General features: G+C 37.2%; 1 protein-coding gene across 4 annotated transcripts in view; it reads right to left on the minus strand.

Annotated features, from left to right (window-relative positions):
- The window catches only part of NKAIN2 (sodium/potassium transporting ATPase interacting 2), a 1,193,593-nt gene that overhangs the window by 621,015 nt on the left and 557,435 nt on the right, over positions 1-15,143 (minus strand). For all 4 annotated transcript variants that reach the window (XR_006060583.2, XM_004011146.6, XM_027972334.3 and 1 more), the window contains exon 2: positions 13,509-13,646. Coding sequence is in view for 3 of the 4 variants with exons in the window: in XM_004011146.6 (XP_004011195.2) it covers positions 13,509-13,646 (138 nt within the window). In the remaining variant the exon portion in view is untranslated. The remainder of the gene's footprint in view (positions 1-13,508; positions 13,647-15,143) is intronic.

Genomic DNA, 15,143 nt, shown 5'->3' on the forward strand with positions numbered 1-15,143 from the left:
AGAGGATAAGAAGCTTATGGAAGCTTTCTGATGGGAGAGCCTGATGGAGGGGGAAAAAAAGGCTACAAAGTTAGCCTTACTTTGAACTAGTCCAGCCTGTGTGTAGCAGACATGTGGATCTAATACAAATCAATAAAAATACTATTACATTTTTAAACACCTCTATGCTTTTACTTCTGTTATCTTTGCCTGAAATTCTCACCTCCTCCTGTCTTCCCCATCATACTCAAATGTTAAATCTTAATTCATGTGTCATTTCCTTTATGAAGGATCTCCGGAATCTTTCCAGGCCCTGGTTGATGTATTGAATCTGTTCTGGGAATCTTGTGATATCCTTTACATCTCTCATAGAATTTATGATAAACATTGTTTTTACATGGTTATATGCTTCTTCTCCCCTCTTTAAAATGGAAACATTTGGAGGCTTTGTTTGTTATGGTATAACTTACACATAGCATAGTCCTTACCATATAATAAACAATCAGTGAAGGACTTTTTAAAGAGTGAAGGAATTCTAACAGTCATTGGATTTCCATACCTTTGGATAACAAAGCCACCCGTTCAGATCTCCCTGAGAAAAGGAAACAATTTCAAAGTAAAAATATGTTGTGTGTGTGCATGCTAAGTCATTTCAATTGTGTCCAAGTCTTTGCAACCCCATAGACTGTAGTCCCCCAGGCTCCTCTGTCCATGGGATTCTCTGGGCAAGAATATGGAACGGGGTATTATTTCCTCCTCCAGGGGATCTTCCCGACCCAGGGACTGAACTCATGTCTCTTATGTCTCCTGCCTTGGTAGGCAGGTTCTTTACCACTAGCACCACCTTTAATGGACTTTCATAGTTACTGTTCCACTTCTGATTCAAAAAGGCAAACAGCATGCCACCTCTACAGCCCTAAAATTATGAGCAGCAAAATAGAGCTATTTCAATCAATTGCCAGCGGAGGAAGACTGGACATTTAAGTGCTCATTAATAAGCAGAGCAGAGAAACTGGCAGTCCACAGTATGTATGGGTGAGCCACAGATGCAGAGGAAGATTAACTTCTAGGCAGAATTCTTTATAATCTGGAGACTTTAGGAAGGAACGTATGAATAACAGTGAGTGTAAAAGTGGGCTGGAAAACAAGCACAGTCCCTCCACCACCTTTGGAAACATAGAAGCATTTAATCCTCTAGAGGAAAAAACCCAATATTTTTAAAATAAGTAAATAAACAAAGTTATAATACATATAACTGTTAAATGAAATTATCTAAAGATAAAGTCAAATGGTCAAAAGCATAGAGAATCATCAAAATGATAGATACATAAACACTCCAGAGTTGAAGGTATTCATGCTTTCAAATCAAAAAGGCCTACAAAATTTTCAATTAGGTTCACACTCAGACATCTCCTTTGGAAATGGTAAGACAACCCTTATGAAATGAATATTGCAAGATTTTTTTTCCAAGTTATCTACAAAAGAATGAAGAACAGATTGATTCAGACTTCCCATCAGTAACCTTGCTTCCTAGAATACAATTGAAAATTACTTCAGCGCTCGAAGGAAGATTGATTCTCACCCGTGAATTCTGCCTCTAGTAAACCTATCACTCAAGTGTAAAGGTAGAATAAACTCAGAAAGTTTATCTCCTGAACAAGCTTTCTCAGAAATTTGTGTGAAGAATATTAGAAAGAAAATAGGTAGGATCTAAGAAAGCATGAATCTAACGCAGGGGGTGCAGAGAAGGGTAGATGGATGTGTAATAGGCCTGAAGAGCCACCAATTTAGGCTGGAGAGCAGGAAATCTCCAGGGAAGAAGAGCCTAACCTAAAAAAAGAGTTACTGATAAAATCATGGTCAAGTCAAAAGAAAATGGCCTAAACTCAAACAGGAAAGCAATGGGTTTCCAAAAGATGAACAGAATGAGTAAGAAATGGAAATAGGACATTTTTTTTAAAAGCCTGTTTTCTCACTTTCAGGAATAAAAGAAAAACTCCAGTGGGAAGGGGAGATTTGGGAGGGGGACTGTCAACACAGTGAGATCCAAAAATAAATTAGAGTAAAATGATTTTGCTTTTACAGACCCTCTGACATGTCTATATATAGACCACTCAGGAACTATAAAGAGACTAGGAACAGCTGGAGAAAGGCAAGGAAGAGGATTTTTATCTTATTATAAGTCTAATTTTATATTTTGTTTTCTGAATTCTGTACTGTAAAGAAAGCAGAGTGTCGAAGAATTGATGCTTTTGAAATATGGTATTGGACAAGACTCTTGAGGGTCCCTTGGTGTGCAAGGAGACCAAACCAGTCAATCCTAAAGGAAATCAGTCCTGAATATGCTTTGGAAGGACTGATGCTGAAGCTGAAACTCCAATACTTTGGCCACCTGATAAGAATAACTGATTGATTAGAAAATACCCTGATGCTGGGAAAGATTAAAGGCAGGAGGAGAAGGGGACGACGAGAGGATGAGATGGTTGGATGGCATCACTGACTCGATGGATATGAGCCTGAGCAAGCTCTGAGAGTTGGTGATGGACAGGGAAGCCTGGTATGCTGCAGTCCATGGTGTTGCAAAGAGTCAGACGCAACCGAGCAACTGAACTGAACTGAAATATCTCACATCTCTCCTCAGAATTTTTTTTCCAAAAATTATTTGATGACTTACGAACAGGAATTATTTAGACTGTGAAAATGTAATTACTTAAACTTGCCACATTCTATAAATCTTTAGTCACAGCCTAACAACAGAATGTGAGCACAAGTATATTCTTGTAGAATAAATGGCCCACAATTCCCTAAGGGAATACATCCTTTTGAGAATAAATTGCATTCACCATGTTGCATGATTACATTTATTTTAGATCTAGAGGCTAAATCCATAAAACTTGTAATGATGTTTTTTTCCTCCCTCCCAGGCTTATGGGAAAAGACTTAGTTTCACAACTACTAAGTCATTAGAAGCAATGTTAATTTACTACTATCTCAAGTCTTTTCATCTCTAATCTACATTGATTTTCTGTCCTGAACAGAAAGTGTGCATTTTTAATGCTTTAGCTGCAATACATTTCCTTTTGGATATTTTTTCCTGCAAAAAATGAATCAAATACTCAAAACAACTGCCTAAACATAGGTTATTAATTTCCTAGAAAGGACCAAATAGAGTACACAAATTTTTAGGACAGTCATATTACTAGAGTGAAAGAAACACATGACCTGGGAGTAGGACACGGAACTTTCTTCTCATTTATTGCTATTGGTTATAGTCTCCATGGGGACCTGAGCTCCTTAAAAACTTAAAATCCAAATCATGGCTGATTATCAGTAAATAGTAACTTCCAAAAACATGGAGTTTCCGCCCACCTCCCCCCCACCACCAATACAAATTGAGTTTCTATTTTCTTTCGCACATCCTCTGAGGAGTCTATATGTGTCCCAAACTGCCAAAACAGAATGCTTTTATAAAATAGGTCTTAGCTTTGTTTTCTGATAATTCCATGTGGCCTTCAAGACTTGTCCCAGATGACACAGGTTTCCTTTCTTTTAATAAACTGGCTCAAGGAAAAGCAAAATCAAAGAAGTCAAAACAGATGACATGTTGTCTGAAGCTGACTCATTGATGTCTTTTTATGCTCTGCTCTCCCTCAAAGGAGAGAAGGATGTGTGTCAATTCACAAAGAAATACTCATTGATAAACCAGTATTAATATGTTAAGTAATAATTGCAGGAAAAACAAAATGTCTCAAATTGACGAACCAAAGTGTCTCAAATTGACGAACCATAGTTTAGTACTCAGCAACAATGTGAAATTATTCATCTAAAATTTTAATATGCAATCTGAAAGCAGTATTGAATTCTTCATTATTTCAGAAGAATGAGTAGAGGTTTAATGACAGTCTAAAACTTCATTATTTTAAAAAAAAAAAAACAAGGAATGACAATTTATGAATATTGGTTTCTCTTTCTAAACATCATATTCCTGCTTCCTGAAATTAGCTGTAACCATACTATTTTAAAGGACTTCCCTGGTGGTTCAGACAGTAAAGAATCTGCCTGCAGTGCAGGAGACCCAGGTTCAATCCCTGGGTTGGGAAGATCCCTTGGAGAAGGGAATGGCAACCCACTCCAGTATTCTTGCCTGGAGAATTCCATGGAGAGGGGATCCTGGCAGGCTACAATCCATGAGTTGTATATAATTGTTGTTGTACATAATGCAAACTACAAAACTGTTGTCCATAACGCAAAGAGCTGGACATAACTGAGCAACTTTTATATCACGTCACATACTATTTTAATCTCTTGATTTTTTTGGTAACAAAACAGGATACTGATCCCAGTTTTTCTCACTTGTTTAATTTGGATTACTTATTATAACCTAAACTGATGTCAAAGAAAACCTCTATAGGAAGAGTAATATATATACATGCATGCTTTGGTATATAATGAGGGTGCTTTTTCAATTATATAGAAATGAATTCTCCCACTAGCTATTTAAAGCTCCTTGCAAACAAATGTGGAGATACTTTTGTTCTTAATTAATATATACTATAAATCATATACAAATTATGTTTACATACATATATATGTACATATGTATATATATATATGAATTCAGTTCAGTTCAGTTCAGTCGCTCAGTCGGGTCTGAGTCTTTGCAACCCCATGAATAGCAGCACGCCAGGCCTCCCTGTCCATCACCATCTCCCGGAGTTCACTCAGACTCACGTCCATTGAGTCCATGATGCCATCCAACCATCTCATCCTCGGTCGTCCCCTTCTCCTCCTGCCCCCAATCCCTCCCAGCATCAGAGTCTTTTCCAATGAGCCAACTCTTCGCATGAGGTGGCCAAAGTACTGGAGTTTCAGCTTCAGCATCATTCTTTCCAAGGAAATCCCAGGGTTGATCTCCTTCAGAATGGACTGGTTGGATCTCCTGTTGCAGTTCAAGGGACTCTCAAGAGTCTTCTCCAACACCACAGTTCAAAAGCATCAATTCTTCGGCACTCAGCCTTCTTGACAGTCCAACTCTCACATCCATACCATTATCAAATGTTGATTGTCACACGAAATGATTTTTAAATACCATTCTAATTCATTATTTCTGGAAATTAAGGATACTCTATAATACTATCCTTCTGCAAAAATAAAATGTGCATCATTAGGGTTTCGTGTTCTTAATTCTGGAGACATAAGGTTATTTCCTCGCTAAATACATAGCAAAAACCATTAACCTTGATATAAGAATGATATAAATTGCAGACAGCAATTTAAAATCTAACTGCTCTTCAAACGTCAAATGCCATGACAGATTTTGGATTTGCCAAAATCTTACAAAACCTGTTTTCATTTGTCAGATAAATTATGGCCCTTTAAGCTGTGCACATAAAAGGTAGTTCAATTCAGTATGGTAGTTAAGAGTATGGCTTTGGTTAACCACGTGGGTCCATATCCCAACTCTGCTATTTCCTAGTTACATGAGTTTGAACAGAAAATTTATAAAGTTAATGTGAGGTTTGTAGGATCTGTAGAGCAAGTAGTCTAGTAGCATCTGTGAACGGTAATGGAAATGGTAAGAAAAGAAGATATACGATTCCTGTTACTGTGATTTTGGTATGTTGTTCTCTTCTTTTTTTTTTTTTTTTTTTCTGAGTTTCTCATTAATTTCTTTTTTTTTAATTTTTTATTTTTTTATTTTTTAAATTTTAATATCTTTAATTCTTACATGCATTCCTAAACATGAACCCCCCTCCCACCTCCCTCCCCATAACATCTCTCTGGGTCATCCCCATGCACCAGCCCCAAGCATGCTGCATCCTGCGTCAGACATAGACTGGCGATTCAATTCTTACATGATAGTATACATGTTAGAATGTCATTCTCCCAAATCATCCCACCCTCTCCCTCTCCCTCTGAGTCCAAAAGTCCGTTATACACATCTGTGTCTCTTTCCCTGTCTTGCATACAGGGTCGTCATTGCCATCTTCCTAAATTCCATATATATGTGTTAGTATACTGTATTGGTGTTTTTCTTTCTGGCTTACTTCACTCTGTATAATCGGCTCCAGTTTCATCCATCTCATCAGAACTGATTCAAATGAATTCTTTTTACGGCTGAGTAATACTCCATTGTGTATATGCACCACAGCTTTCTTATCCATTCGTCTGCTGATGGACATCTAGGTTGTTTCCATGTCCTGGCTATTATAAACAGTGCTGCGATGAACATTGGGGTACATGCGTCTCTTTCAATTCTGGTTTCCTCGGTGTGTATGCCCAGCAGTGGGATTGCTGGGTCATAAGGCAGTTCTATTTGCAATTTTTAAGGACTCTCCACACTGTTCTCCAGAGTGGCTGCACTAGTTTGCATTGTTGTTTTTATGAAATCTGAATAATGGATTTTCAGCTATTTTGAATTCATTTCTAGTTTTGGGATGTGTTTAACTGACCAAGTCAGTGGATCCAAACTCTGCAAGGTATTCTTCTTTCTTTCAAAATAACTTGTTTAAATACAGAGAAAGGGACGGAAGGGGGGTGGGGAGAAGGAAAGAGGAAAGAAAAGGAAGGAATGAAAGAAGAGAGGGAAGAAAGAAAACAAACAGGAAAAAATAATGAGAGTTATGACAACATGTCTTGTGGTAATATCACCAAAAAAATTGCTGTGCCTTTCCCAGTTAGGAACCACACAGTCCTCAGATTATCTCAGACAATTTAAAGCATGCAATTCATCAACATTTTTTTGTCATTAACTAATAACTACTGGATATCTCAAATCATATTCTGCTTGCCAGTGTCTTTAGCCCAAATGAAGATGTATTTGGCAATTTCATTTATGACATAAGGTAATTCTTTCATGGGAGCCATTTATATGTATTTATGTATGAATTATTCCACCAAAGTTAATCTGGGCTTTTCTTTGGGACTCTTGATGCTATAGAGTTATGCAATACAGATGCTTTTTATGGATTCTTGCTTCAAATGTCCTTTGCTTGGAATTGAAATCATCCATTTAATTTTACTTCAACATATTATATTCTTTGAAATGCCAGAGGCCTTCAAAGGGTACTAATGAGTTCTTGTCCCAATTAACTGTTGTAAATTTTTCTTCTTTGCTCTTATGAAAGAGAAAATTAGTTAAGGAAATGAAACTCATTACCAATACTCTAAATTTTATCTGTTGCTAGTGTGCTTAGTGTTTCAAGGATGCCCACATGCTTATTTTAGGGGGGAGGAAGCTTTCGATTAATAGAATAATATGTACCATCAATAAGTTGAAACTCTCTACAAATAGCAAATGTGGAAAGTGACACTTCTTTTCTTAGCTTCTATTTTTGGGCACCTGCCTTTTTGTTTGAGCAAAATTAGGCCTACAGGTAACGAACACATCATTACACTCTGTGATAACCTAGAGGGGTGGGATGAGGGTAGGATGGGAGGGAGGCTCAAGAGAAAGGGGATATATGTATACTTAAGGCTGATTCACAGTTATATGGCAGAAACCAACACAACATTGTAAAGCAATTAGCCTCCAATTAAAAATAAATTTTAAAAAATAAATAGAAGGTATCACAAAGGGAAAGTTCATTTTAATAAGAGAAAAACAATAAATATAAAAATGAAAATGTATGATATTTAAAAGGGTAAGGATCTTCACTAAGTGATCCATATGTAAAAATTGTTATGATAAACACTAAGGCTCCATGGAAAAATGAGCAATGAATACAACAAGACAATTCCTTGAAAAGGAAATAAAAATGGCTAATAAAAATATGAAAAAGTTCAATTCAGTAAGATAAGAAATGCAATAAAAATGACACATTTTCTTTCAGTAGGTTAAAAAAATATGAGAACAGGTAGTATTCAGGGTTAGAAGGGTGCAGTGACAAACACTCTGCTCTACATTGGTGGGAGGATAATTTAATAAAATGATTCTGGACGCATAATTGTCAACTATATACTAAAAGATTTAAACTTGTTCATATTATTTAGTTATATTTAGGTATCTTTTTTAAGGACCAAAATCACAAATGAAGATGAGAGTGTTTTTTATGGAGATGATTACAGGGAAATCATAAAAAAAATCATCATAAAAACATGAAAACAGTATAATGTATAATAATATATAACATTGTTTTTGTTGTTTAGTTGCTAAGTCGTGTGTCTCTTTTGTAGTCCCTGTTGCCCACCAGACTCCTCTGTCCATGGGATTTCCCAGGCAAAAATACTGGAGTGGGTTGCCATTTCCTTCTCCAAGGGATCTTCTCTACCCAGGAATCAAACCTGCATCTTCTACACTGGCAAGTGGATTCTTTAACATTGAGCCACCAGGGAAGCCCCCAATATATACCATGCCATAATATATTTATTATATCATATAATATATAATAATATGTGAAGGGTTAAATAAACAATGAAATTGCTGTTGTTGTTCAGTCACCCAGTCGAGTCTGACTCTTTGCGACCCCATGGACTGCAGCACACCAGGCCTCCCTGTCCATCACCATCTCCTGGAGTTTTCCCAAGTTCATGTTCATTGCGTCGGTGATGCCATCTACCCATCTTATCCTCTGATACGCTCTTCTTCTTCTCCCTCAATTTTTCCCCGCATCAGGGAGTTTTCCACTGAGTCGTCTGTTCGCATCAGATGACCAAAATATTGGAGCATCAGCTTCAGCATCAGTTCTTCCAGTGAATATTCAGAATTGATCTCCCTTAAGATTGATTGGTTTGATCTCCTTGATGTCCAAGAGACTTTCAGGAGTCTTCTCCAGCATCACAGTTCCAAGGCATCAATTCTTTGGCATTCTGCTGTCTTTATGGTCAGATCTCACAACCACATGTGATCACTGGGAAACCATAGCCTTGACTATATGGATCTTTGTCAGCAGAGTAATGTTTCTGCTTTTCAACACATTGTCTGGGTTTGTCATCACTTTCCTGCCAAGGAGCAATTATCTTCTGATTTCATGGCTGCAGTCACCATTCACAGTGATTTTGGAGTCCAAGAAGAGGAAATCTGTCACGACTTTCACTTTTCCCTCCCCTTCTATTTGCCATGCAGTAATGGGGCCGGATGCCATGATCTTTTTTTTTTTTTTTTTTTTAATATTTAGTCTTAAGCCAGCTCTTTCACGCTCCTCCTTCACTCTCATCAAGAGGCTCTTTAGTTCCTCTTAACTTTTTGTCATTAGAGTGCTATCATCTGCATATCTGAGGTTGTTGGTGTTTCTCCTACCTATCTTGATTCTGGGTTGTAACTCATCCAGCCTGGATGCCATCAAGGTGTCTATTATGTCAGCAAATCTGGAAGACCCAGCAGTGGCCACAGAACTGGACAAAGTCAATCCTCATCCCAATTCCCAAGAAGAGCAGTAACAATGTGCTAACCATCAGGCAATCACACTCAACTCCCATGCAAGAAAGGTCATGCATAAAATCTTGCATGCTAGCCTTCAGCATTATGCAAACCAAGAAGTTCAGATGTCCAAGCTGGGTTTAGAAAAGGAAGAGGAACTAGAGACCAAATTGCCAACGTTTTCTGGATTCTAGAGAAAGCAAGGGAATTTCAGAAGAAAACATCTATCTCTGTTTCATTGACTATGCTAAAACCTTTGACTGGACCATAATCAACGAAATAGCCACATGAATTCCAAAATTATTTGATATCACTTAAAATAAAAATTAATACACATATTTGAGATACAGCATAATCAGATACATTTCAGTTGCACATAGATGAAGAAAATGTACAAAAGTATAAATAAGTTTCAGTTGTAAACTAATCAAAGTGCTTATCTTTATTTTTATAATGAGTTGTTTTATATTGTGATGTAAGATGACAAATATAGAAATCATAAAAACTTACATTTTCAGGGGAAAGGAAAAGAAATTTCATTGTTAATATCTCAATATCCAGAATACAGAGAGACTATGGATATTTCTTAACTGCAGCAGTACTGTGTTGTTAGTTACAGCTTGTTGCCTATTTTGCATTTTCCTGCTAAACCCAGATCCTTCTTTGACCAGAATTTCTGTCATCTGTGATTCCATTCAAGTTTATTTAACTAAAATTCTTTTTATCATCTTTAGGCAAACTGAAAATCCTTTATTCCATTTTTATGGCAAATTCTGTATTTTCATGAATCAACTTTTGAGTTTCAACATGGTATCACAGCCATGAGATTCCACTAATTTGATATATAGAAATGGTTTGTTATATAGAAATTACATAGAAATAGGTAACTAGTACAGAAATTGAGTGATACTATAACACAAACCTAAAATTCATAGCATTAACTTTGAGACAAGGTGGCATATGGAGGCCAGAAGGACAGTGAGAAGACTATCAGGGAAAACAGGAAAAACGGTAAAGAAATGGTTTTTGAGGACAGGAGAAAAGAAGACTCAGGGCAATTACTGTGGGAACAATAAGGGTAAATACTGCCTGCAGTAACTTTGAAGATAGAAAATATATCTACAGACTTGCGGATCTGGCTAATGGGATTTCCAAGCAAACAGTTGACAGTATTATTTGTCATCTTTTAGCTATGTATAACATGATAGTATGAGAGATGAGCTAAAGGAACAGTCCCATTTTCAAGTACAATTTAGACAGTACATTGTTAACTGAAGACTTGCTAGGTTGGAAAATAAAAATTGCACATTTACAGCATCTCCAGCTGGCAAAAGACTTTTCAAGTAAAGACGTTGCCTCTAGAAAGAGAACAAATTCAGAATGGTGTCTGTAAGTCAAGATCAAATCAAAGATGCAATGCTAAGACATGCAGCTAAGACTTCAGAAAGATTTCAGAGCTCCTCTCAATTATATAAAAGTTCTAACAATCTTAAAGTCATGCCATGACATTGTAACCCTTATGGAACACTAGAGACTGTGTCCTATATTGAAAAGACTTGTGCATATATAATTTAAGAAGATGAGTTTAATTTGGTACACGGAAATCTCACAAAAGTTTTTGAGAGCTGTAGCAGTTTAAAAGTGGTAGAGAGTTCAACCAGTAACTTAGATTACGCTCTGAGCTACCTAGGGTATCTAGATTACCACACTCTATTTCAAGTTGCCCAACAGGCTCTTACTAGTCTATACAGCTTAGTATTACTTTCAAATGATAATAAACACGTGTTTTTTAAGCTAAGCTTTTAAATACCAAGCATTGTGCCAAGATCATTTTATATCGAGTTGGTCAAGCAGATGGTACAGAAAAACCCGATGAACTTTTGGGCCAACCCAATATAATATCCCACTCACTCCTCAAAACAAAGAAGCCAAAAACTTATAAGCCATACAAAAATTTTGATCCACATCTAGATTTTTATTCCAGGAACTTTATCACAAGTGGAAATGACATACTTAGGTGGTGATACTCAGAGTAACACTATTTATTAGAATAAAATCATGGAGGAGCCTCAAAGTCTAATGGAAAGAATGGTAAATTGAGACTGTTTCACGTAATGGCATGTAACAATTAAATTAAAGCATGTGGCTGGCTTTATTTTTTTGGGTTCCAAAATCACTGCAGATGGTGATTGCAACCATTAAAAGATGCTTGCTCCTTGGAAGGAAAATTATGACCAGCCTAGACAGCATATTAAAAAGCAGAGACATTACTTTGTCAACAAAGGTCCATCTAGTCAAGGATATGGTTTTTCCAGTAGTCGTGTATGGATGTTAAGAGTTGGACTATAAAGAAAGCTGAGCACCAAAGAATTGGTGCTTTTGAACTATGGTGTTGGAGAAGACTCTTGAGAGTCCCTTGGACTGCAAGGAGATCAAACCAGTCCACCCTAAAGGAGATCAGTCCTGGGTGTTCTTTGGAAGGAATGATGTTGAAGCTGAAACTCCAATAATGTGGCCACCTGATGTGAAGAGCTGTCCCACTAAAAAAGACCCTGAAGCTGGGAAAGATTAAGGGCAGGGGGAGAAGGGGATGACAGAGGATGAGATGGTTGGATGGCATCACTGACTCCCTAGACATGGGTTTGGGTGGGCTGCGGGAGTTGGTGATGGACAGGGAGGCCTGGTGTGCTGCAGTTCATGGGGTCGCAAAGAGCTGGACATGACTGAGCAACTGAATGGAACTGAACTGAATCAATATAATCATTACTTTCATTGTTAATGTAAGAAACTAAGGATTGGTTAGGTTATGTTGTCCAGAGTCACACAGAATTTGGTAGGTTACAGATGTTAACCCTGGAATTACGACTACAGAAAACCCACTCCCACGCACTGTACCACCTCCTTTACAACGGATCAAATTACAATTTATACAAGACAGTGAACACTACTATCATATCTTATGCACTGAAAAACCCTCTGCAACAGAACACATCCTACTTGTAATCTTGTAAAAAGTATTACAAGATTTACATGGAAGCATACCCTTAGAGAGGACATTTGCTCATCTGGGTGTGTTCCCAGAGAAGACTATGGGGCTCCCAATTCAGCCTTAGCCAGCCAGTGGACCCCTTGGTCCCAGATGCCACCATATTGCCTGTTTCAGTACCCATGAGCTTTATCTGGGTTCCAGATGCCAGAGAGAACAACAAGGAACAGGAGGGCATCTTTTATGTGAACAAGGCTTCATAAGACCCAAGAAGGCTTGCTGGTTTGCACTGAATAAGGCAGATCTTTAGGTACAGTGTCTCATATAAACACCTTTATCAAAAGCTTGCTTTACAATTTTAAATAGATCCTATACATTTTTTGCTTTGTCAAAAAACAGAAGCTGAAAAAAATGATGGCAATAAAAAAAATCTACATTAATGAAGAGCTATAGCTAAGATCTGAGATACACACAAAAGTAAAAAATCCTAAGTTATGGTTCCCATAGCAACTACAACACAGTTGGATTTCACTTTTATGTTAAGTAAGTTTAACTCAAGTGAGAATGCAAAATACTTCTTCCAAGCCAAAAAAAGAATTGTGAAAGACACAGAGTGGTCCAGATTTTTCTGGCTTTCAAGTATGTCAAATATTCACCCTAATATGTATTAACAGTTTTACACTAATACTACATGTTCATTTGTATTGAGTTTAAACTACCTTTATTCAGTTGACAAAATATAATTATTTAAAATGGGAAAAAGTCCCATTAGAATCTGTTAGATTGGAAAACATGACTTTATAATTTTTCACATAGCGTTTCTATTGTCCTTGTATTTACAAACTAATATTTGCTGAAAGAACCATTTATTGGTACTTTAAGAAAGTACCATTTATTGGTACTTTAAGAAAGTACCATTTATTGGTACTTTAAGAAAGTACCATTTATTGGTACTTTAAGAAAGTACCATTTATTGGTACTTTAAGAAAGTACCATTTATTGGTACTCACTGCCAAGTGTTTTAAATTTGACAATTTTTTAATTACTTTGATATAGCATGAAACTATATAAACAAACACATGGTACTTTAAAGAGAGAGTTTACAAATAATTTTCAAGACATATATAGTTTGCATATTTTTTCTCTATTTCAATGAAATTTTTAGAAAATAGGAAGGGTACTTACTCCCGTTATGTAACGAGGTCTATATTGAATGGTTCCAAATAAACCAAGAATGACGATAATAATATGTACAAAATTTGCCAGGATAGGTGCCCACTGATATCCAAGGAAGTCAAATATTTGCCTCTCCAGCACACAAACCTAGAATAGCAAAATAGGATATATAGATAAGCACAATGATGAGAGAAAAAAAAGAATCACATTGACATGATAATTAGCAACTATAACTGTGTTACCATATCTGGCATTTGTCTTTAACAGTGAGAATGACATTTGGGGGTTATATTTCAAAGGAAGACTATGGGAGCTACGAATCCAGAGACAGCTGCAATCCTTTCAGGGATGATTTTGTGGCGGCATCAAGTAGTATTCGCAGGATGTCATCTGTGCAGTCACAGGATAAATTATATTGTCATCTGCACTGTCAAACACTTGAAGTCATCAACCAGCAAGCTTGGGGAATGATGTCCACATGAAGGGTGTGTTGTTAGAATATGCTCAGATGTCATCGTATAAGTTGGGAATGGAACAAACGGGGTTGATGGAGAGGAAAAAGAACTCTTCAGCGAGTCAAGAGACCAGACTTTGGATGTTGATCTGTCACTAGACAGCTGTAGTGCCCCAGGAAGTCATTTCTTTTCTCTGGGGGTCTGATTTCTTATTTGTAAAATATAAGACTTTGACTAATGTCTAGGATCCTTCTAACCTTAAGAGGATTAGATTATAAATCAAATGTGACTTTTTAAAAATCATATCTAGTTATTGACAGTAACCAGGAAAAAAGGAAGGCCCTGAAAGAAACTTCAAACAATGGAAAACAAAAATAAAGCATCACTGTTTAAACACAAGACACAAGGCATTTCAAATCCTTCTATATTCATCTGTGCTTTGAAACTTACCATTAACTCATACGTGAAAAACTAAACAATGGGAGGAGAAAAGCAAAACCAATCAACCAACCAACTCACCAAAAAACAACAACAACAAAAACCCTGACTGACCAGTCGTCCAAAAGTGCCATTTTACATCAACAAATGAAACCTGAATGGCTAGCAAGTCTCTCCTCAGATCTAACAAAGCAAAGGGAACTGTGTGAATTAAACTCAGCTGTATGTTTCCTGCCTACCCTCAGGTGGAATGATAACAAACTAAAACACCCTTGGACTGCAAGGAGATCCAACCAGTCCATTCTGAAGGAGATCAGCCCTGGGATTTCTTTGGAAGGAATGATGCGAAAGCTGAAGCTCCAGTACTTTGGCTACCTCATGCGAAGAGTTGACTCATTGGAAAAGACTCTGATGCTGGGAGGGATTGGGGGCAGGAGGAGAAGGGGACAACAGAGGATGAGATGGCTGGATGGCATCACTGACTCGATGGACATGAGTCTGAATGAACTCCGGGAGATGGTGATGGACAGGGAGGCCTGGCGTGCTGTGATTCATGGGGTTGCGAAGAGTCGGACACGACTGAGCTACTGAACTGAGCTGAACTGAACTGAAAACATTGTAAACAAAACTGATGTTAAGCACAGATATTCAACAATTGGTTTTCAGCTAGCATTTAGAGGAAAATGATTTTAAAACCCCTAAGTCACTAACTATACTTTATCACTCTGCTTTAATACTTCTTGTCAAAAGG

Source organism: Ovis aries, chromosome 8, assembly GCF_016772045.2.
Source record: "Ovis aries strain OAR_USU_Benz2616 breed Rambouillet chromosome 8, ARS-UI_Ramb_v3.0, whole genome shotgun sequence".
Lineage (NCBI taxonomy): Eukaryota > Metazoa > Chordata > Mammalia > Artiodactyla > Bovidae > Ovis > Ovis aries.